At 36.0% G+C, this 22,125-nt stretch overlaps 2 protein-coding genes across 7 annotated transcripts in view; one reads left to right on the plus strand and one right to left on the minus strand.

The window, feature by feature from the left end:
* Positions 1–14,727, plus strand: part of LOC125650874 (kynurenine 3-monooxygenase-like) — a 39,055-nt gene extending 24,328 nt beyond the window's left edge. For 3 of the 5 annotated variants that reach the window (XM_048879437.2, XM_048879435.2, XM_048879439.2), the window contains 9 exons: positions 12–205; positions 2,793–2,850; positions 3,489–3,578; positions 5,955–6,012; positions 6,167–6,249; positions 6,382–6,483; positions 13,182–13,241; positions 13,792–14,097; positions 14,259–14,727. In XM_048879437.2, coding sequence (XP_048735394.2) covers positions 12–205; positions 2,793–2,850; positions 3,489–3,578; positions 5,955–6,012; positions 6,167–6,249; positions 6,382–6,483; positions 13,182–13,241; positions 13,792–14,097; positions 14,259–14,426 — 1,119 coding nt within the window. In that variant the 3' untranslated portion in view covers positions 14,427–14,727. The remainder of the gene's footprint in view (positions 1–11; positions 206–2,792; positions 2,851–3,488; positions 3,579–5,954; positions 6,013–6,166; positions 6,250–6,381; positions 6,484–13,181; positions 13,242–13,791; positions 14,098–14,258) is intronic. The other 2 variants (XM_048879441.2, XM_048879440.2) reach the window with 1 other exon arrangement.
* A 3,857-nt stretch (positions 14,728–18,584) lies between these two features.
* LOC130054607 (ribonuclease P/MRP protein subunit POP5-like) overlaps positions 18,585–22,125 on the minus strand; it is a 17,180-nt gene continuing 13,639 nt past the window's right edge. For both annotated transcript variants that reach the window (XM_056164961.1, XM_056164960.1), the window contains exons 4-5: positions 19,291–19,374; positions 18,585–18,848 (exon numbers count right to left, since the gene is read on the minus strand). In XM_056164961.1, coding sequence (XP_056020936.1) covers positions 18,790–18,848; positions 19,291–19,374 — 143 coding nt within the window. In that variant the 3' untranslated portion in view covers positions 18,585–18,789. The remainder of the gene's footprint in view (positions 18,849–19,290; positions 19,375–22,125) is intronic.

Raw genomic sequence — 22,125 nt, forward strand, 5'->3', positions numbered from 1 at the left:
ACTTTGTATAGTTTCAGATGGAGGTGAACTACTTGCACATTTGGCCCAGGAATGAGTTTATGATGATAGCTCTGCCTAATCTGGATAAATCATTTACCTGCACTCTTTTCATGCCTTTTGATGTATTTGCCAGTATTAAAACTAAGGAGGATCTTATGAATTTCTTCAAAGACAAATTTCCTGATTCCATTCCACTGATTGGAGAGTAAGAATGTATAATAGTTATCATTTGTTTGATAGCCTTAAATAGCAATGTACAAGCTCCTTGTCAAACAAAATCGATAAATAACTGCATGCAACTTTGATCTTTCCAACCTCATCTACTTCAATCTTCTCAGAACTTATGAACATTTGTATTTATTTCAACATTCAAAGGTTTCTACAGCAAACAATAATTTCATATAGACAAAGAACAGCCACCATTATTTGCATTTGTGATTTTTTAAATCACCTGAGCCAAAGGTTCTACTTAGCTTTGTGAATCAAAATTTGTAAATTGTTGTTGAAATGAAATCCATTGAAGTGTCTTTACAAGGGGAGATAATGAAGAACTATGAAAAACAGGTTGGACAAGAAGAGTCAGAAGTTAACATAAAAACTTCATTATGTAATGAAGATTCAAATTTGTTTAAACCATGACCCCAAGCGCCAGGATGGTGCAATAATGAGGATTTAAAGTTTTGTATTTTATGCCCCGCCATGAGATGGGTTTACCTGTGGTCGTCTCCGAAAATTAGTTCAATTCTATGGCATCCTTCAACACCTGACATCATAAAAAGCTTCTACAGCAACTTCTGTTGCAAAGTTGGAGACATTAAGATTGAAGTATAAACATGAGTATGCCAAAGATGTGTAATGTCATCAACACTTTTTCACAAGTTTGAGTTTCATTTTGATTGCAGGACCATTTTTACAAAAGTTATTGCCCTTAGACTGAAAATTTCTAATTACATGTATTTCCAGTTTTCCAGACCTTTCATACTGTGCTTGTAGACAATGAGCTGAATGGCAGTGTATATATACCTTTTTATTAGATTATACATTTATTGCATGATAGTTAGGGAGATATGAAGATTTATTCACCCAAGAAAAATCATATTCCCCAAGGGCAATGCCCGAGGGGAATATGATTAATGTTACAGTAATATAATATTTAGTTTTTGTGTTATTTGCACCTAATGCTATTTTATATCACATCCTTGGACTTTCAAAAAATATTTCAAATTTGTATGTCAGTATTGGTATTCATATTATACTGACACATCTATAATTTGTATGTCAGTATTGGTATTCATATCATACTGACACATCTATAATTTGTATGTCAGTATTGGTATTCATATCATACTGACACATCTATAATTTGTATGTCAGTATTGGTATTCATATCATACTGACACATCTATAATTTGTATGTCAGTATTGGTATTCATATCATACTGACACATCTATAATTTGTATGTCAGTATTGGTATTCATATCATACTGACTCAAATTTGTATGTCAGTATTGGTATTCATATCATACTGACACATCTATAATTTGTATGTCAGTATTGGTATTCATATCATACTGACACATCTATAATTTGTATGTCAGTATTGGTATTCATATCATACTGACACATCTATAATTTGTATGTCAGTATTGGTATTCATATCATACTGACACATCTATAATTTGTATGTCAGTATTGGTATTCATATCATACTGACACATCTATAATTTGTATGTCAGTATTGGTATTCATATTATACTGACACATCTATATTTTAAAAAGATATTTTCAAGAACCTCAAGGGTATAAATTTTCTAATATTCAAGAATCCACTAGTAGTGTACATATTCAAATTTGTTTAGACCATGACTTCTAGGTTAGGGTTACGTGGGAAATGCTCAGGTGAATAATTGTGTGAGTTGGAGAGAGATTCAGTAGGTTAAGGTTGAATATTGGGATATAACTTTAAGGTTTGCACTGCATGTACATCCATATTCCATTTCTTCCAAGGACATTGACTTACATATACTGTGTTGATTGTGTATTGCCATATATATGTAGGAGTAAAAAAGCAACATGCAAGTACGTAGTGTATCAGTGTTTATTAGATGACCAATGAAGCATAAGCAATGAAACTTTACATTAAAATTGTTGATGCTGAAAGGATTACCTTTATTGTTTTTAGGTTTAAGGTCAAGGTGACCAAGTCACATACTAGTTTTGTAATAAATGGTTTGAAATCTTCTAGATGATATCTCAGTTACTGAGTTATAGCAATGAGACTTCACTGGAAGAGTCTCCTATGACCAAAGAATGACCCCCTTTGCTATAAGGTTCAAAGTTCAAGGTTGCAAATGGTGTCTAAATGAAATTTCAAATACAATTTCAGTTTAACTTTTTTCAAAGCATGTCTTTAAGTAAAAGATTACCTCTCTGAATCTCTAGATTAGATGATCAAAGGTTAACATCACTGCATAATTTTTCTGATTTAAAATCACATTTCAAATGGAATATACACTGAAGATGCCTGATTAAAAGTCAGTTCCTATTCCACTTAAACTTTTCTCATCTTACATTCCTGGTTTAAGGTGTTACCAAAGAAATATACAAGATAGGGCTTAATTAGGCACCAAAGTTTGAACATTTATATAAATGTGAATTTTTGTTCAAACTTTAATTAGTTCTTGCATGACAAAACCATAATACACATTACCACTGTAAGCATAAATTCAATGTAAGTATGTTCAGTGTAACTGTTTTATTGTAAATAAGTGTTCTTCTATTTTTTATACAGGAATGCTCTGAAGCAGGTCTATTTGTCTAGTAAACCTCTGCCTATGGTGTCTATAAAGGTAAAGCATTTAAATACGATAGAAAAGGTGGATCTGTAGTAAATAATTCAGATATATAGATTTTGAAATTGTGGTATGTGTCTATCACACAGAATAGAAAGTTGCATACACTGCATTGCTGAAAAAAAGCCACTCTGATATGGCCCTGAATGGGATATACATGTATATATTATTACTACAGTAACTTAAATGAAAGAGTTGGATCACCATTGTTGGCAGACATGGATCATCAGATCAAAATGATGCAAAGCCTTTCAACGAGACATCCATGTATTCCTAATTAATTAAATGAAATTATTTTTTGTGTAGTACGCAGTTTTCTCTGTGACACAGTCAATCGCTTTTGATGAAAATGTGTGTGGATGCATTGTGACATCATCAGTATCATTATATTGTTTTCATGTAAATATTCCACTATTGTATTAGTAGTGTTTCTTTCTCAGTGAAATACATAAGGAATTGATGTATTAGATTTGTCCTATGAATGCAAATAATTAAAAAGAAGGCCATCTTCTTTTCTATGCTTATACCAATACATGTACTGTGAATTGGCACCCATGTAAATCCTTCATGTGTATTTTATAATTTTGAACTGTATTTATAGTGAAATGGTTGAATAAGTTTTTGTATGATTGCAGTGCTCGCCTTACAATGTGAAAGATAAGGGTGTGATCATGGGGGATGCAGCACATGCCATGGTGCCTTTTTACGGACAGGGAATGAATGCTGTAAGTAAAGTTACACACCACATAGATGTACTTATGTAATGATGTAGCCTCCTTCATATTGTTCAGTAAACCCCCCAACCCCCCAATAAAGTAAAAGCCTTTCAAGAGCCTTCATTGCTTACATGAGTTAATAATTCATGTGTGAAATGAGTGTTGGCATAAAATATTAAAATTCTTGGCCACTAATTGTTGCAGTAGTGACAAGATGATTCCAGAATCGCCCAAATCATTCCTGTAACTTGCTAAATTTGATGATTTAACTATACATCAACTGCTGCAGGCATATTGTGGAAATGTATTAGTTTGTCTGCCTGCATGATGCACCCGTTTTTATACGCCCGTCTTTGGACGGGACGTATTATGGTACAGCGATGTCTGTACGACCGTCTTACTGTCCATCCGTCTGTCCGTTCGGGGTTTTCTCTTTATAATTTAATTTCCCTTTCACATATCAAGCTGAAACTTGCTGTGTAGCTTCTTTGTGGGCCACTCTAGATCATACTGCTATTTTGATCCATTTCGACCTTTTTTCCAGGAGTTTTGCCCCTTTATTTGGAAATAATTATTATATGGAGGGTACATAATTTGGATGGATTTTGATTTTCTACAATTTTTGAGAAAATTACACGTTGTTGAACTTAGTCTATTTGGAAATTAATATTCTATGGAGGGTACATAATTTGTCCGCCCAACTCCTCCCACAGTTTTCAAGTGAGCACCATCTTATTTTGTGGAGTGTTTGTATGGGTATTAGAGATGTGCATCTGAGGAAGGATTTTGATTTTCTTCCATTTTTGAAAAAATTACAGGTTGTTGAACTTGGTCCATTTTGAGGAAATCTAGATTTTTAAGCTAAGACCCTTTGTTCATATGAAAGTTTGTCACAGCCTTATGATGGCTGATACTACCTGAAGCAAAGTTATACAAATTATAGCACAAGAAAAACACTCTATGTAAGCATTTCACGGACGTATTATGTACCGTTTGCGGTACTCTTGTTAAGCAAACATACAAGGGAAAATTGTCTGTATTCTGACAGCCACCACATTCAGTGAGTCACTCATGATTCAGAGTGATCATGGTGATCTTGGAATCATTCTCACACTTCTCCAGGACAATTACAGTGACAACTGGTCAAAAAGTAGCAATGCTTCCTTGGTACCTCGAGAAAAAAATTTGTACTAGAATTGATGTTTCAGCTGATCAAAAGCCATGGTGGCCATCCTGGAATTTTGATCGCTTTCAAAAGTATCACCACTTCTCTAGTACCACTAGAGGTAAATACCAGGTATAGGCATGCAGAATCTTTCTCTGGTCCTAGTACCACTAGAGGTACATATACATACCAGGTAGGATGACATGGCATGCAGAATCTTTATCAGGTCATATTAGAATTTGGGCCATTTTGAATAGTCACACCTCTTTGAGACCACCTGAAGAATGTCTGTTTTAAGTTTGGTGAGAAAATCAAAATGCAATTGTTGACAGATGTGGGTGATACTTACAGACAGAACTATTGATGGCAAGAGTGTGCCACCTGCAAGTACTTCATTGCAAGTATGACTCCACATAGACAGATACACAGACACCTACCAGGCAAAGATCGATGCTGTACAAGCAACACATGTACGTCTCAATGGAGGTTATGGCTCTACACAGCATGCTTTGTCTTTTGAAATGTGGTACAAATGTAGGTAAAGCATATTCTCTCAAGCAACTTGTTGAACGGCTATGCTGTATCAGCCGTTTGCCAAAAGAGAATTGCAGAGGAGGAAGCAGTGTACATATTTTAAGTTCATACTCTTGTAGTGGGAGCATACATCTAGACTGTAATTTTGTTTGTAGGATAAGGACATCTACATTGGTATGTAGATTCAGTGAGTATGATTGATTGATTGATGTTTTCCGCCACACTCAACAATTTTTCAGTTATCTGGTGGCGCCCAGTTTTTATTGGTGGAAGAGAGAACCCAGATACAATGTACCTGGGAAGAGACCACCGACCTTCCGAAAGTAAACTGGGAAACTTTCTCACTTACCAGCGCAAGCGGGATTCGAACCCGCGCTGACAGAGGTGAGAGGCCGTGTTATTTTGAGTGCGATGTTCTAACCACTCGGCCACGGAGGCCCCTCAATGAGTATGAAGATTATGGTAAAGGGAACATATAGACGGGGTTTATAGACCTTTATCTAGGTTAGGCTGGCCCAATGACACCATTCTCATTTTAAGAGCAAAATCTTAAAATTGAGAAACATTTGAGTCCCTGCAGATGTGTAATGTTTTATTAGGATACTTTTGTCTGTAACTGACAATTAACAACAATTATTGGTAAAATCAATATTTCTATAGAGATCATTTTTTTTTTTTTTGAATAGGGATTTGAAGACTGTATTGTGTTGAATGAGATGCTGGACAAATACAATAATGACTTCTGTAAGGATGTTTTTTTTTATGTGATTTACTTATCATAATGCGAGTTAAACTTCAAGATAGCAAGGTTTCAGTGCAATTTGAATATGTGTAAAAGCATAACATTTATGCGAGTGTAGATTGGATCAAATTGTTTGGTGAACATTTCCCATTTTAGCCAAAGCTCTGCCAGCCTATTCAGAATATAGAAAAGTGGATGATCATGCCATCTGTGATCTGGCCATGTACAACTATATTGAGGTACCCGTTTGTCTGCGACATGCATGTGCAGAGACTTATTTTGATCATAATTTTTTTAAATATTGGATTAAAACAATACAAATCTTAAATTTGTTAGAGAGTTCATTCAACAAAATTTGCTTAAAATTTCAGATGAGGGAGTCCGTGAACTCCAGATTATTCATTATGAGGAAGAAGTTAGACAATTTATTGTTCTCCATCTTCCCCAATACATGGATACCTTTGTACACCATGGTAGGTAAAACTTACAATGAAATCTGACAATTGTACACCATGGTAAGTGAAACTTCCAATGAAATCTGACAATTGATACATTCTTGAATTGAGTTCTGGCAATTCTATGGATATTGTAGATTAATTATGATACACAATTGAATTTGAAATACCATATTTTGGGTAATTTTGGAAGGCTTTCTTTTTGGCACTAGTAAGAGACTTGAATTTTTATAAATTTACGTACTCCTTGCATTAACCACCTGTCAATGCTATGTTAATTGATGGTCTACAAAAATTACATATATCATTAGAGCAATATTTTGCATAATAGACTGTCAAAAGTATTTAAGATATATGACAAAAAGAATTCTGCAATTGTATATATAGGAGAGAGGAGAAAATCTTTGGCTGAACCGGGAATCGAACCCGGGACCCCTGCATTACTAGTCAGGTGCTCTAATCACTGAACTACCCAGGCCGTTATCCATGGTCCGTATAGCCTTAACTACTACATTCCTCCCTCCTTAATTTGTCTTCGCCCTCAAAGACACACACAACCCAGATTCTTTTCGCCCCAGACAGGACCTTCACCTGCAAGTCCAGAGGTGGTCAACTACACCAAATGTAGTATATATTAGAGAGAAGAGAAAATCTTTGGCTGGACCGGGAATCGAACCCGGTACCCCTGCATTACTAGTCAGGTGCTCTAACCACTGAGCTACCCAGGCCGATATCCATGGTCCCTCTAGCCCTAATTACTACATTCCTCCCTCCTTAACTTGTCTTCGCACTGGAAGACACACACAACCCAGGTTCTTTTCGCCCCTGGCAGGACAACCTGCAAGTCCAGGGGGTGGTCAACGGCACCAAAAGTAGTATATATTAGAGAGAGGAGAAAATCTTTTGCTGGACTGGGAATCGAACCCGGGACCCCTGCATTACTAGTCAGGTGCTCTAACCACTGAGCTACCCAGGCCGATATCCACAGTCTGTCTAGCCCTAATTACCACATAATATTCAATATCATTGTAAGACGTAATCGCTAAAATCCCTATTTGAACATGAAAAATCGTAACACTGTACTATATTCTTCAAACCACTTTATTTCTTATTAGACTTTAAATAAATGCATATGAAGTGTTGAATAATACCTTGTAAACATACAGGAAGATAGGTGATATGTTATGAAAACATATCTTGTTATTTTTATGCCACCTTAATCGGAGGTTCAGGGGCATATAGTTTTTGGTCTGTTTGTCTGCTAAAACTTTAACCTTGGCCATAACTTTTGAATGGATGGTGAAAGCACTTTCATATTTCACAAGTGTATTCCTTGTGACAAAACCTTTCTTTGGTACCAAAATTTTTGACCTCACGACTTCGTCTTGGGAGTTTGGCCTACTTTTGAAAAATGTTAACTTTTGCCATAACATTTTAATGGTTGGTGATGGGGCTTTCATAATTCACATGTGTATATCTTGTGACAAGACTTTTCTTTGGCACTGGTCGTGGTAAACTCAGTGGTAGAGTATTAGCTTCGTAACCGGGAGTTTGTGAGTTTGAGCCCTGCTCTTGCCACGGCCGTATGAAACCTAAGATATAAAGATAGGTAGATAGATAGTGATTGCTCCTTCGCCAAAGGCTCAGCATTTAGAGTGATAATCACAGGTCTTTTGGATATGACCTTAAAAACGGAGGTCCCGTGCAACGGCAGGCATTGGCACATTAAGAACTCTCACTCGGCTACAGCCCTAAGCGCTAATCATTAGTCTAAATTCATGTTACTTCACCTACAACTGGGGATGTCTCAAAATGAGTGAGAAATTCTCACCGAGACATAAAACAATGAATCAAACTTTTCTTTGGGTACCATAATTACTTTGCTTCCATGTGTGGGCATCAGTGTTTCACAAAGAGATCTTGTTTGTGATTCAAAATAGGAGGCCACTTGACTTATCATCCAGCGAAATGTAAGCCACCCCACTTTTAAGCAAAACATGTGACTAGTGTTTAAAAATCAAATTGTAGCAGTCTGTAACACATTTGGTGTCTCCAATATGATACATTGCATACTTTCCATCAAAGTAATTGGCATTGTTTATTACATGTGCATAACAGACAGGATTGTTTACATGTACATTATCAACAGGAACACCTAAATGTACATTACAGATAGGATCAGGTATATTACAGATAGGATCTCATACACATACATTACAGATAGGATCTCATACATTACATATAGGATCTCATACATTACAGATAGGATCACATACACTACAGATAGGATCACGTACATTACAGATAGGATCACATACACTACAGATAGGATCACGTACATTACAGATAGGATCACGTACATTACAGATAGGATCACATACATTACATTACAGATAGGATCTCATACATTACAGATAGGATCTCATACATTACAGATAGGATCAAGTATATTACATATAGGATCTCATATACATACATTACAGATAGGATCTCATACATTACAGATAGGATCTCATACATTACTCATACATTACAGATAGGATCACATACGCTACAGATAAGATCACATACACTACAGATAGGATCTCATACATTACAGATAGGATCACATACATTACTCTCATACATTACAGATAGGATCACATACGCTACAGATAGGATCACATACGCTACAGATAGGATCACGTACATTACAGATAGGATCACATACACTACAGATAGGATCACGTACATTACAGATAGGATCACATACATTACAGATAGGATCTCATACATTACAGATAGGATCATATACATTACTCTCATACATTACAGATAGGATCACATACATTACAGATAGAATCTCATACATTACAGATAGGATCACATACATTACAGATAGGATCAGGTATATTACATATAGGATCTCATACACATACATTACAGATAGAATCTCATACATTACAGATAGGATCACATATACTACAGATATGATCAAGTATATTACATATAGAATCTCATACATTACAGATAGGATCACATACACTACAGATAGGATCACATACACTACAGATAGGATCTCATACATTACAGATAGGATCAAGTATATTACATATAGGATCTCATACACATACACTACAGATAGGATCACATACACTACAGATAGGATCACATACATTACAGATAGGATCTCATACACTACAGATAGGATCACATACATTACAGATAGGATCTCATACATTACAGATAGGATCTCATACACATACACTACAGATAGGATCTCATACATTACATTACAGATAGGATCTCATACACATACATTACAGATAGGATCACATACATTACATTACAGATAGGATCACATACATTACAGATAGGATCTCATACACTACAGATAGGATCACATACATTACAGATAGGATCTCATACATTACATATAGGATCTCATACACATACACTACAGATAGGATCACATACACTACAGATAGGATCACATACACTACAGATAGGATCACATACATTACAGATAGGATCACGTACATTACAGATAGGATCACATACACTACAGATAGGATCACATACATTACAGATAGGATCTCATACACTACAGATAGGATCTCATACACTACAGATAGGATCACATACATTACAGATAGGATCTCATACACTACATATAGGATCTCATACACATACACTACAGATAGGATCACATACATTACATTACAGATAGGATCACATACATTACAGATAGGATCTCATACATTACATATAGGATCTCATACACATACACTACAGATAGGATCACATACATTACATTACAGATAGGATCACATACACTACAGATAGGATCTCATACATTACATTACAGATAGGATCACATACACTACAGATAGGATCAAGTATATTACTTATAGGATATCATACACATACATTACAGATAGGATCTCATACACTACAGATAGGATCACATACATTACAGATAGGATCACATACATTACATTACAGATAGGATCTCATACATTACATTACAGATAGGATCTCATACACATACATTACAGATAGGATCACATACATTACAGATAGGATCTCATACACTACAGATAGGATCACATACACTACAGATAGGATCTCATACATTACTCTCATACATTACAGATAGGATCACATACATTACAGATAGGATCTCATACATTACTCTCATACACTACAGATAGGATCACATACATTACAGATAGGATCACATACACTACAGATAGGATCTCATACATTACAGATAGGATCAAGTATATTACATATAGGATCTCATATGCATACATTACAGATAGGATCTCATACACTACAGATAGGATCACATACATTACATTACAGATAGGATCTCATACACATACATTACAGATAGGATCTCATACATTACAGATAGGATCACATACATTACAGATAGGATCTCGTACATTACTCTCACACACTACAGATAGGATCACATACATTACAGATAGGATCACATACATTACATTACAGATAGGATCTCATACATTACATTACAGATAGGATCTCATACACATACATTACAGATAGGATCACATACATTACAGATAGGATCTCATACATTACATTACAGATAGGATCACATACATTACAGATAGGATCACATACATTACATTACAGATAGGATCTCATACATTACAGATAGGATCTCATACATTACAGATAGGATCAAGTATATTACAGATAGGATCAGGTATATTACATATAGGATCTCATACACATACATTACAGATAGGATCACATACATTACTCTCATACATTACAGATAGGATCACATACATTACAGATAGGATCACATACATTACAGATAGGATCACATACATTACATTACAGATAGGATCTCATACATTACAGATAGGATCACATACACTACAGATAGGATCACATACACTACAGATAGGATCACATAGATTACAGATAGGATCTCATACATTACAGATAGGATCTCATACATTACAGATAGGATCACATACATTACAGATAGGATCACATACATTACATTACAGATAGGATCTCATACATTACAGATAGGATCACATACATTACATTACAGATAGGATCTCATACATTACAGATAGGATCACATACATTACTCTCATACATTACTCTCATACATTACAGATAGGATCTCATACATTACAGATAGGATCACATACATTACTCTCATACATTACAGATAGGATCACATACATTACATTACAGATAGGATCTCATACATTACAGATAGGATCTCATACATTACAGATAGGATCACATACATTACAGATAGGATCACATACATTACATTACAGATAGGATCTCATACATTACAGATAGGATCACATACATTACATTACAGATAGGATCTCATACATTACAGATAGGATCACATACATTACTCTCATACATTACTCTCCTACATTACAGATAGGATCTCATACATTACAGATAGGATCACATACATTACTCTCATACATTACAGATAGGATCACATACATTACATTACAGATAGGATCACATACATTACTCTCATACATTACTCTCATACATTACAGATAGGATCTCATACATTACAGATAGGATCACATACATTACTCTCATACATTACAGATAGGATCACATACATTACATTACAGATAGGATCTCATACATTACAGATAGGATCTCATACACTACAGATAGGATCACATACACTACAGATAGGATCACATACACTACAGATAGGATCACATACATTACAGATAGGATCACATACATTACTCTCATACACTACAGATAGGATCACATAGATTACAGATAGGATCACATACATTACAGAAAAACCCACTTGCATTTAACATGCTTCATCTCATTAGAAAATGTGAATGGTCAGATGATTAGACTTTAATGTTCAGTTCTGTGAGGAATCTATGAATTTTTAGTCCCCTACCAACGAAGTCGAGGGGATTTTAGGTTTGCGCTTCGTCCGTCTGTCCATCAGTCCAGTTTTCCGCACTTTTTTTCTCTGTTCTTGCAGATATTTATTTTATATTTGGTATGTCGCTTTGCCATAACAAGTTACAGATCAAGTTCGAACTTCGTCTTGATTTTTCACTTAGTTATGGCCCTTGGACTTAGAAAAATAGCATGAATTATCAGTTTTCCGGACTTTTTTTGGTTGTGCTTGCAGATATTCATTTGATATTTGGTACATTGCTTTGTCATAACAAGTTACAGATGAAGTTTGAATTTCATCATGGTCCGTTGATTTTCCATTAAGTTATGGCCCTTGGACGTAGAAAAGTAGCATGAATTGTTAGTTTATATCCAAGTTTCTTATCTCTGTAGATAAGAATTAAGAATACTACACTCATTAAAACTTCTAGCATAGTAATACTACAAAATAGCTAAATTATTCATGGTCATCTACATGTCACAGTTTATTGACTTGGTTAAAGACCTAAACCTAATTATAAATTTGTCTTTTTTCTTGGTCTAGTCTCTACTCGAATAGTAGCTGATTTCCAACCATTCCTATCCTGGTTCCCCAATTTTCCCTTTTACCATAATTTAATAAACCTACATAATAAACTTTGAATATTGTTGTGGTACAGTGATTTTTGCAACCAGTAGGGGACTATGTTTTGCCATGCAATACTCTCAGAATGCTTGTGTTAGTAATAATGGTAGACATGATCATAGTGAAAATTAAGCAATTCTCAATCACTTTACAGGTCGCCTTCTCCAGAATTCGCTACCATCAGTGTATAGCCAGGAGGAAGCACCAAGATGAGGTAACACCTTGTGAATCTGTGGCATTACTGGACCATTATTTGATTTGTGGCATTACTGGACCATTATTTGATCTGTGGCATTACTGGACCATTATTTGATCTGTGGTATTACTGGACCATTATATGATCTGTGGCATTACTGGACCATTATTTGATCTGTGGCATTACTGGACCATTATTTGATCTGGGGCATTACTGGACCATTATTTTGCTCTGTATATTGTACAGTAATGGACTTCATTGTTGGCTGATTTGTCATTAAAGGACCCATGTCAAGTGATATTGGCCAAAGACACAAAAGTGCATAATTATTATATAATCACAAGCATATTTATGAAAGTATACAGTTGTCTTTACTGTGTATAAATTTTCCATATTTATATGTATGGTTTTGTGCTGTGATGTTGTGTATAAGTTATCATAGTCCTACATGAGAAGGACATTTTCCAACATGTGCAAACATCACATCACGAACCTTATAACCAATGAAATTCACCAATTCTTCTTACTGACATGATATAAAGATCATATCTTAACCTGTTTATCACAGAATGACATGGATATACACTCGTCATCACAGAATGACATGGATATACACTCGTTATCACAGAATGACATGGATATACACTCGTCATCACAGAATGACGTGGATATACACTCGTTATCACAGAATGACGTGGATATACACTCGTCATCACAGAATGACGTGGATATACACTCGTTATCACAGAATGACGTGGATATACACTCGTTATCACAGAATGACGTGGATATACACTCGTCATCACAGAATGACATGGATATACACTCGTCATCACAGAATGACATGGATATACACTCGTTGGATTTTGCTATGGTTGATTATCATATTTTCCTTTATATACAATACAGTTTTTTGTTGGATGCAAACAAAATCTAAATACAGTTCTCCAAGATCATTTAATGCAATAGATCATTTTTAGTTCTTTTAGGAAATCAGTGTAACATTAAACTTGCTTGTACTTCTAAATATTGCAGGTATTGACAAAGATTCTGCAGTTTGGTGGAGTGTTTTTGTTCAGTGCCATCACAGTTTCAGCCATGCAGATTTTCTACCAGAAAGGTCCTTCAATCCATAGCCTAAAGGATAGTGCCATAGAATTATGGGGTCATATTTTTAACACTGGAAATACCACATACTCATAATACATTACCATTTCATGTGGCTGTGAAGTGCTTGAAGGATTTGATCATTTTGTACCTTTCAAACATGTGTCTGCAAGGAATGATGATTGCAGTATAGATATGTCTCTAAGGCACTGACTCAGAATTTGCAGTGTGGAGTGGGCAGGCAGGAGGCCTTTAGTGGAAATTTTGATTGGCTCAATGTGTATTAAAATTATGCTACCAGAGGAGAAGACTTTATTTACTAATGCTGTATATTAAAAGAAATCATTTAAACAGAAAACTATTAAATCTTCCAAACAAAGTTTGGAGACCTGTTGTTTTTGCTTGGTTTTTCTTATTCTTCTGCTTCTTTCTCATGTCTAAACCTGAACACAGCTGTTCTCTGTAACCCGTTGATGAAAGTCATCAAGAATATGGTAGACCAATGTATCTAGATGTGCAGAAATGTTTTTGTTTTCAGATTGAAGGGGGTAGGGTACATTTTGGTGGGATCAAATGGGGATGGGGTCTAACATATACTACTCAAAATTTGATAAGGATCACTAGGTTATATATGTGTAATTTACCACTAACATAACAAAAGACATAAATTTGACTCAGAAACGTGTTTACTCAGGTTATGAATGAAAATTCATGAATGACATGAACTTTTATCAATACGGAATGCTTGAAATCTGATAACAACACCAAAAGGCATTTCATTACAAAAAGTTAACAGCAAACCAGAGAAAGAATTACACAGTTTTTGGGGATAGTCCATCATTATACTTAGTCGATGAAGTGTCAATACCGGATATGGCCTCCCCTTGCATCAATGACGGCTTGACAACTTCGAGCCATGCTGTCAATAAGCACCCGGATGTTTCCAATGGGAAAGTTGTTCCACTCTTCCACGAGGGTGTTTCCGAGCTCTGCCAAAGTCGTGGGTTGTGCTCTATGGCGTGAAAGGGCAACCTGTAGCATGTTCCATACATGTTCAATCGGGTTCAAGTCCGGCGAGTGCGCTGGCCAGTCCATACGGACAATTGTCTCCTGCTGAAGGTACTGCTCCACCACCCTGGCGCGATGAGGACAGGCGTTATCATCCATCAGGATGAACTCGGGGCCAACAGCATCAGCGTAGGGTCTGACGTAAACATCGAGGATCTCATCACGGTACCGCACCCCCGTCATTGTTCCTCTCTCCAGGACATGAAGATCTGTTCTTCCATCCCTGCTGATTCCACCCCAGACCATGATGGAACCACCACCATAACGGTCATGTTCACTGATGTTGGCATCATGGAAACGTTCACGTTGTGGTCGCCACACTCGGTGCCTCCTGCCTGTAAAGTCCAAACAATACCTGGACTCATCGGTGAACAGAACTTGAACCCAATCGTTCTGTGTCCAAGTGACATGATCTTCAGCCCAGTCCAATTGCTCCCGCCGGTGTCAAACAGTCAGAGGGACTCGAACACATGCCCTTCTCGAGTTGAGACCTGCATTGTGAAGCAGATTCCGTATCGTCTGAGTGGACACATTCACCCCGAGGCGTTCAGGAGGTCGTTACGTAGGCTGGTTGCTGTCCAGAAGGGATGGCATCGTGCCTGAAGAGCCACAAAATGGTCTTGGCGTTGGGTTGTCGACCTCTGACGATCACCCCCATGTCGGTGTGCTGCTGTACCAAAAGTTTGCTGTCTGTTCCAGGCCCTGTTTACAATGCTCTGGCTGACGTTTAGTGCATTTGCAACGTCACATTGTGAATAGCCAGCGTCAAGCATTCCAATACATCTGCCCAGTTGTTCTGTCGTCGGGCGACGCCTTACACGTTGAGGGGGCATTGTGTTGATAAACGTAGTGTAAACACTCAAGTGAGTTTGAAATTTTAGAATCGGACACCAATGCCTGAGTGAAAATAGTGCAATGGTAGCAAAAGCATAAACTGATGAGAAACGCATTTCCCATGGCATGAAATGCACGTTCAAGTTTGTTGAAGACGTTTTTGATTTCACTTGGACACAATATTGCCAGTTATGCAGTTATTTAATTTTTTAAAATTCAACCGATATAACTTGGTAAATATGATAGATAGAATCCTGGGGTCTTTGGAAATGAGAAGAGAATGACAGGGCCTATAAACTAGTATCAAAGTCGAGGGACTCCAGCAACCTTGACCTCTGACAATGAACATAAAAATTGGTATAACTTTAAAACTGGGACTAATAGTGACATGGGATCTTCAGACATGATAAGAGGGTAAAACCTACAAACTAGGATCGAGGTCAAGTTATCCAGTAACCTTGACACATAAATTGGTATTGCTTCAGAACTAGGTCTGATAGAGACATGACATCTTCAGAAATGTTGAAAGGAAGATGGGATCTACAAATTAGGATTGAGGTCCAGTGGCCTCGACCATAAAAGCTAGTATAACTTTAGAACTGGAATTGATAGAGACATTAGATCTTCAGATATGATAAGAAGATACAAATTATTATTAAGGTCAAATGACTGTGATCTTGACCTTAAAAACTTATATTACTTTCAAATCCGGACTGATAGAGACATGAAATGTTTTGAAGTGGTTAAAGGATGTTGGGATCTATAAACTAGTTTCCCCAATGACTTTGATCATAAAACCTCATATTACTTTAGAACCAGGACCAATAGATGTGGAATCTTAAGAAATGATAAAAGGATATTGTGACCTACAAACTAGTATCAAGGTCAAGTGACCCCAGTGACCTTAACCTCTTGAATATATAAACCTTAATTAACTGCAGAACCAGGTGTAATAGGGACCTTGCATCTTAAGAAATGTTGAAATGATGATGGGAACTACAAACTAGGATCAATGTCAAATGACTCCAGTGACCTTGACCATAAAAACTTGTATACTTTAGAACTGGGACTGATAGAGACATGGGATCTTCAGAAATGATGAAAGGATGTTGGGACCTACAAACTAGGATCAAGGTCAAGTGTCACCAGTTTTACTATAGGAAACTTTTTTTTTTTTAAATTAAGGTTTTTGTTACCTGGATTTTTTTTAAATGAAATAAAAATTGGCATGGATTTTATGCAAGAAAGTTATTAATGTGGGGGAAAATAGCAGTACTCGAAAAAAGTCCACTTATACAGTCAGTACTTTGTTTGGGAGACTTTATTAAATTGGCAGATTATAATCATGTTTCCAATTCATTTTAGGTATATGGTATCCAGGGTCAGATCAGTCTAGGCACTAAAAAAATTTATGAAGCATATTCTATCTTCTTTTGTAAGAATTTCTCTACATTCTAATGCCATCTGTATTTTTCAACAGGACTAACATCTCACTTATAGCCTTTTACTGCAGCACATATTCTTACTCTTTTTTTAAGAAAAAAACAACCAGGTATTGAAACTTGTCAACATGTAATGGTATATTGTTTAACATCCCTCTCAAGAATTTTTCACTCATGGAAACGTCCACCATTGCCGGAGAAGGGCTGCAAAATTTGGGTTTATGCTCAGCGATTACGGCCTTGGATCAGGGAGGGATCTTTATCGTGCCACACCTGCTGTGACGTGGGGCCTTGGTTTTTGCGGTCTCATCTGAAGGACTGCCCCATTAGTTGCCTCTTCTGACAAGAAAGGGGTACTAAAGACCTAATCTAACTCGGATCCCCACTGGAATCAAAATGTGATGTGTAAAGTTTTCTTTGTACAAGGAAAATATTTTGTATGAAGCAGAGAATGCAGAATTGCCCTATGCTTCCTTATTTTGTATGTTTACCATAATACAAACATTTATTGAAGTAGTTGCCTTGCATTCAAACATTTGCCAATGGACGAGTTTTCACACAAATTTTTTTTTTGCACCCCCCCCCCCCAAATACAGCAGTGTTATGAACTACATTGTTCAGTATGAATAAAAACCTATAATTTACAGCGCCCCTCTTTGTACACATGATTGAAGTATTATATCTCTGCATTTTCACATCACAAAATTTTGATATATAAAAAATCCTTAAAATATTCCCCCACTACACTTGTGTCAAGACATACCTTCAAACATTAAAGCCCCTTATTGTGATCTATCCCTACATTTTCCTAGAGAGCTGCAGATGCATTACAATATGAGTAATGCATTCATGAATCAAAGAACATAATAATTAGCAATTGCCTTTAAAATAGAAACATGATTGCACAATATTGAGAGATATCACCAGTATTTATTTATCTAAAATCTCTATAGGTAATCTTGAAATGGGTACAATGACATTAGTACTACTAAATGTTGAGTTGTTATGTTTCTCCAATCTATTTCCTGTCTCTCCAACATCAACCCACAGGCTTCATCTGGCCCTCTGCAGAACTAGATGCCGATTTAAATGTTATCTTAATCTCGTGATGCCATTCAAGTTACTTCTACGGGAACACAGTATGAAATAGCCCTTTTCACCTCTTTTTCTTCATCTGTAAATGAAACCAAAATTACCAAGTAGTATACCAGTGCAATTATCATGGTTATGTGTATGGAACATATCCGTGTAAACTCATTAATGTACCCACCCACAATCATCTTCGTCTTGAGAGAGTTTAATTTAACACTAATAAAATTACTTCCACTAATTGTTCGATACACATAACAGTAATCGTGGTAATTATACCCTACGCAACAAAAAACTTTGTTGCGTGGGGTATAATTACCACGATTACTGTTTTTTTGTTGCGTGGGGTATAATTACCACGATTACTGTTATGTGTATCGAACAATTAGTGGAAGTAATTTTAATAGTGTTAAATTAAACTCTCTCAAGACGAAGATGATTGTGGGTGGGTACATTAATGAGTTTACACGGACTCAAGAACATTGGAGTGCTATATTATTGAGTTTACATAGATTCAAATCCATTACCTGGAGTGCTACATTCTCTGAGCAGTGTAGGAAGTTCTTTTCTCAGGTATCTGATGTAAAACTTTTGACATGTTCTGATTGTGCCTAGGAAAAAAAAGAGACAATATTTACAACTTTTTCTGTATGTGTTAGGAGAATTAAACTCTACATCATGAATCTGATGGATATTGTGTAAACATGGTTTTATAAATGAAAAAAATCAATATATACACCCAGGGGTGCATGAGCCGAGTTGCATGGGATACATTGTAAAGCCAGGAATGATGTGACATATTTATAATTGAATATTCAGATTTAAACTTTTAGAGTTATGTAGATCCAGATATTTCTAAAATTTTCAATCTTTTTTCAGGACTGTGACCTTGACCTTTTTTCTCCAAAATCAATAGGGGGTCTTCCTAACCTGCTATCCAACAATATAACCAAGTTTCATTTGATTCAGTTTTAAACTTTTCGAGTTACTGTCCAGAAACCATATTTGTCTGAAGTCTTCAATCTATTTTCTGTCACTGTGACCTTGACCTTTTTTCTCCAAAATCAACAGCAGTCTTGCTTTGCTGGTATCCAACAATATATCCAAGTTTCATTTGATTCAAATTAAAAAATTTCGAGTTATCCTCCTGAAACCAAATTTTTTGGAATTTTAAATCTATTTTTGGTCACTGTGACCTTGACCTTTGACCTATTTTCTCCAAAATCCATAGGGGTCTTCCTTACCTGGTACATAACAATATCTTTAAGTATCATTTGATTCGGATTTAAACTTTGTGAGTTATAATCCGGAAACCAAATTTTTCTGAAATTTTCATTCTATTTTCGGTCACTGACCTTGACCTTTTTCTCCAAAATTAATAGAGGTCTTCCTTATTTGGTACCCAACAATATATCAAAGTTTCATTTGATTAGATTGTAAACTTTTTGAGTTATCATCCGGAAACCAATTGTTGACGCCCGCCCGCATCACCAAACCAATAGCCAAGTTCAACTTCGTTGCAACTCGGCTAAAAAGTGAGCAAGCTCAAATATCTCACAATGAATGACAATGCTGCACATAATGAATGGCAATGCTATGCATAAAATACAACAAATTCTTATGCCTCTGTGCTATACTGTACTATTTTCATGAATGTAACAAGATGGCACTACCTAAGCCGTAAGTAATATTGTTTAGAAATGTAAATGATTTAAAGTATTGAAACAAAAATATTTCAATTGCATATGGCTTGAAAACTGGTTTCACACTAGTTGCACCTAATAGTATATTTTGGCCAAACTTCTATGTCAAAGTGGGCATAACTCCCAGAAAAAACAACAGGCCCACAGGCCTTATCGGTCACCTGAATACTAGTGAAAAAGTATCGCTACTTCCATGGGCTATGAAATCTAGAAAAAAATTCCTGTTCTGAATATCTAAGCTAAATTCTAATGTTCAGCAACAGTATAAAACAAGATGTGTTCTTAAAACTTCACTGTCCTCAAAAGTACATACACTGATGAAAGGCTTTAAATAATAGGTGTATTAACATTAAAACATCAAAATATATGACTAATTTGGACTCATCCTAAAGTCATAACCCTGGGTTATGAAATTCACCATTTTTTGTACATCCTTTTCTGCTATTTCTAAGTATGCACTTAGATTTTATACAGTATCAGCAAACTTACACATAAATACTATATATACTAAGTTTGGCCCCACCCTGGGGTCAAAACCCTTACTTTGGGGAAAATCAAATTTACCCATTTAGTTTCAATTTAGTATCAAAAGCACAAAAGAAAATGTTATTTAAGTGTTTTACACATAAACACTATATAACAAGTTTGGCCCCACCTTGGGGTCAGAACCCCTACCCTGGGGATCATGAAATTTACAATTTCGGTAGAGGCCTTCCTGCTCTACATCACTATGCATTTAGTTTTTCTTATATGTGTGTGGTCATTGAGAAGAAGATTTTTGAAAATTTGTCATTTTGGGGCAGTTTTTGCCCTGCCCCATAGGCCCCAGGGGTGCAGGAATCCTGAAATATACGATTTATGTTCCCTTTGTTCCAAATATGTTTCATACCAAATTTGAAAAGAATTGGAATGATAGTTACATGTATCAAGAAGTTAAAAATGTTTATTGTTCACACATTTCATAACTGACCATTTTGGCCCCACCCTGATACCAAAACCCCTACCCCTGGAATAATCAAATTTACAATTTTGGTAAAGGACTACCTGTTCTTTCTAAATATCTATTTACTTTCAATTTAGTATCAACAGCATTAAAGAAGATGTAATTTAAGTGTTTTCCACATAAACACTATATAACAAGTTTGGCCCCACTCTGGGGTCAGAACCCCTACCCCGGGGATCATGAAATTTATAATTTTGGTAGAGGCCTTCCTGCTCTACATCACTATGCATTTAGTTTTACTTACATGTGTGTGGTTCTTGAAAAGAAGATTTTTGAAAATTGGTCAACTTTGGGCAGTTTTTGCCCTGCCCCTAGGGCCCCAGGGATGCTGGAGTCCTGCAATTTACAATTTATGTCCCCCTTGTCCCAATGATGCTTCATACCAAATTTGAAAAGAATTGGACTGGTAGTTATTAAGAAGAAGTTAAAAATGTTCAATTGTTAACGCATGACGACGGACGAAAACCAATTGCAATAGGTCACCTGAGTTTACTCAGGTGACCTAAAAAACCAAATCAGAATTTACTGTGAATGTGCACATCTACAAATGTAGACAGTAAGTCCATACTAAATACAAAGTTACATGAAATTCCGTTCTGCAGTGTCAGAGGAGTTGTGCTGACAAACAGTTCAGTAGTATATCTAATTTTGGTCAA

Source organism: Ostrea edulis, chromosome 5, assembly GCF_947568905.1.
Source record: "Ostrea edulis chromosome 5, xbOstEdul1.1, whole genome shotgun sequence".
In the NCBI taxonomy this organism is placed as follows: Eukaryota; Metazoa; Mollusca; class Bivalvia; order Ostreida; family Ostreidae; genus Ostrea; species Ostrea edulis.